Source organism: Eurypyga helias, unplaced genomic scaffold, assembly GCF_000690775.1.
Source record: "Eurypyga helias isolate BGI_N326 unplaced genomic scaffold, ASM69077v1 scaffold7157, whole genome shotgun sequence".
NCBI classification, from domain to species: domain Eukaryota; kingdom Metazoa; phylum Chordata; class Aves; order Eurypygiformes; family Eurypygidae; genus Eurypyga; species Eurypyga helias.
This window is the reverse complement of record NW_010259768.1, coordinates 36,346-38,697: the sequence shown is the minus strand read 5'-3', so window position 1 is coordinate 38,697 and position 2,352 is coordinate 36,346. Positions and strand designations below refer to the sequence as shown.

At 39.2% G+C, this 2,352-nt stretch overlaps 1 protein-coding gene across 1 annotated transcript in view; it reads left to right on the top strand.

The window, feature by feature from the left end:
- Positions 1 to 657: 657 nt before the first annotated feature.
- The window catches only part of FAM73A (family with sequence similarity 73, member A), a gene marked incomplete at its 3' end in the record, with an annotated part of 36,933 nt that continues 35,238 nt past the window's right edge, over positions 658 to 2,352 (top strand). The window contains exon 1 of the mRNA XM_010154764.1: positions 658 to 756. Within this exon, the coding sequence (XP_010153066.1) occupies positions 658 to 756 (99 nt within the window). The remainder of the gene's footprint in view (positions 757 to 2,352) is intronic.

Here is a 2,352-nt window from a genome sequence, read left to right as displayed (position 1 = left end):
GAGAGCGGCCGGGGGGCAAGGCTGCCCGCTCCCCCGGCGTTTCTGCCCCCTCGCTCCGCCGTTGCGGGTGTCACGCGTCAGGGGCTTCGCCTTGTGTTCAGCATCAGGGAGTGAGGGGGATGTTCCTTGTAATGGGGGAGATGACGTCAGGCTATAGTGTCTATTCCTTAGCACGTTTCTGCGTACAAATGAAGTTTTGAATGAGGTGAACTTTTTTCTGGCTGCTGTCAGACCTTTTACCTGTTAACCTGGCAAATACGTTCTTCAAGGAGCAGTGATGTTGGCAGCAGGGTTGTTGCCGTGTGTGGTTCAGAGGCTGTCAAAAGTGAACGGGCAGCTAATAAAAGCAGACCGATTCTCCGTGGATCCCGGTTATACATACGGAGAGGTCTGTGCGCAGCGCAGGTGGAAGGATGAGGCCTAAGCTGAACCAGCAAATTTGCTGTCTTTCCATTGAGCGCGAGCCGTAACTCTGCTCAGAAGCATCAAACAAGTCATGTCCTGTTATGTAAGAGAGGCCAGCCAGTGAAGAAAGCTGTCCTGGGCTTCTGTTGCATAATCTAGTGTGTATCCTTCCTTTGACAGAGTATTCCAGGTACCATCTGTGACCATTTTCAAGATAGTTCCACTTAATGAGGTTATGGGAGAGAAGGAGCCATGTCAGAAGAAGCTGTTACTGAGGCACGTTTTTCTCTGAAAACGGTAGCTTTACGAGTGTTTCATCTTCCCCTTTCTTGGTATTATTCTCTTAACCAGGTAATACATACTTTGAATATTATCGCCTTTGATATGCATTTACAACTTTAATTGCAGTGTTGCATTCTGAGCTTAATATGAATTAAATTTGTACAAAATATCTTGATTTTCATTTAGAACACTGAACTAACATAATCCTTTTTTTCTCAGTTTCTGCTCATAAACACTTAGTGCATCATCATGCATTTGACTGAAGAGATTGCTTTATCTGCAATGTCTATACGTCTTTGTTTTGCCACAGCTCGATGATTCTCATCAAATCATATCAAAATCCTCAAGCTGTCTTCTTTTTTTAGGATTTTTTTGGTGTAACTGTCATTAATTTCTGAATAATAGCATTGAGTGTGGTCTGAAATATTTTCTAAATTAATTTGATGAGTAGTGCTGGCAATCTGAATGATAAGTAATTAATGCAAGTCAAAAATACCTTGTTCTGGTTTTCAAGTCGATCCTGTTTGATTAAGTGACACATGACTAACACAAGTCTGTGATTCTTTAAAAACAGGCTAATTTTTAAACTCATTCAGGTTTTTTTGCTGGTTTTGTTTGTTTTCCTTATGGAAAGATATTCATCAAAAAATGTCAAGACTGTTAGTAACAGTGGTTTTTTTATAGATGGCCCTAGAGTGATTTATTTTTATGTTCTTTTATTGATACCATAGGCTAATATTCACTATATAAATGGCAACATGGATAGCAGCCACTCAAATCTGGGTGAAGAGTTTATGATCTTAGTTTTCAGGTTGACAAAAGCTGAAAGTGTTGTGAAGCTGATGTTCCTTGTCTGCAGGGAGTCCTAAGACTTGTCCCTAGAGCACCTTCATGTCAAAGACAGGGAGGAGGAGCTGTAATTGAGTTGCAGAGATTCAGAGAAGAATCTGCTAGTTACCTATAACTACGTGTGATAAAAGATAGGGCGAAATGAGTCAGAATTAACTGAGAAAATATTAAGACTTCAGTTGTATCCCTCAGAGAATAAATTTATGGACAAGTGAGACATACTCTGATGCCATAATACACAGGAGAAAAAAAAAAGGGTTTCTAGTTGTCTGTGCAAAATACAGTCCAATAGCTTTTTCCATTCTGTGTAAGCTGGTTCTCACTGCAAGATCACTGGTTGCTTTTTTACGTTGCAGCATATTCATATCCTTTTTAAATACCACGTGCAAGTTCTCTAAATGCAACTATTAACTTTCCTCTCCTTGGAGGTTTTCATTTCACTGTTAACTTATTAATGATCATGCTTGTAGGCACAGACAAATTTTAAAAAATCCACTTACAGTTCTTTGAAACTTCAGTTCTAGCATTTAATTCTATAAGCTTCAAGGTTTTGATCTCAGTTATTTGCTTATTAACTCTTTTCTGTTACATAAAGTAATCTTTTGTAGCTATGTGTTTGTGCTGTTTCAGGGATTTCCTTTTCCTCACAGAGTACAGTGCTAGGTTTTTGGCTGATAAACTGACAGAACGATTAAAACAAAAAACCACCACAAAAACGGCAACCAGAAGCAGAGCTGGTTTATTTAGAGGAATATGTTTAAATACATGTTCTTTCCAAATTGAAACTGCATGCAAATGTTAGCTTTTTGGATCCTC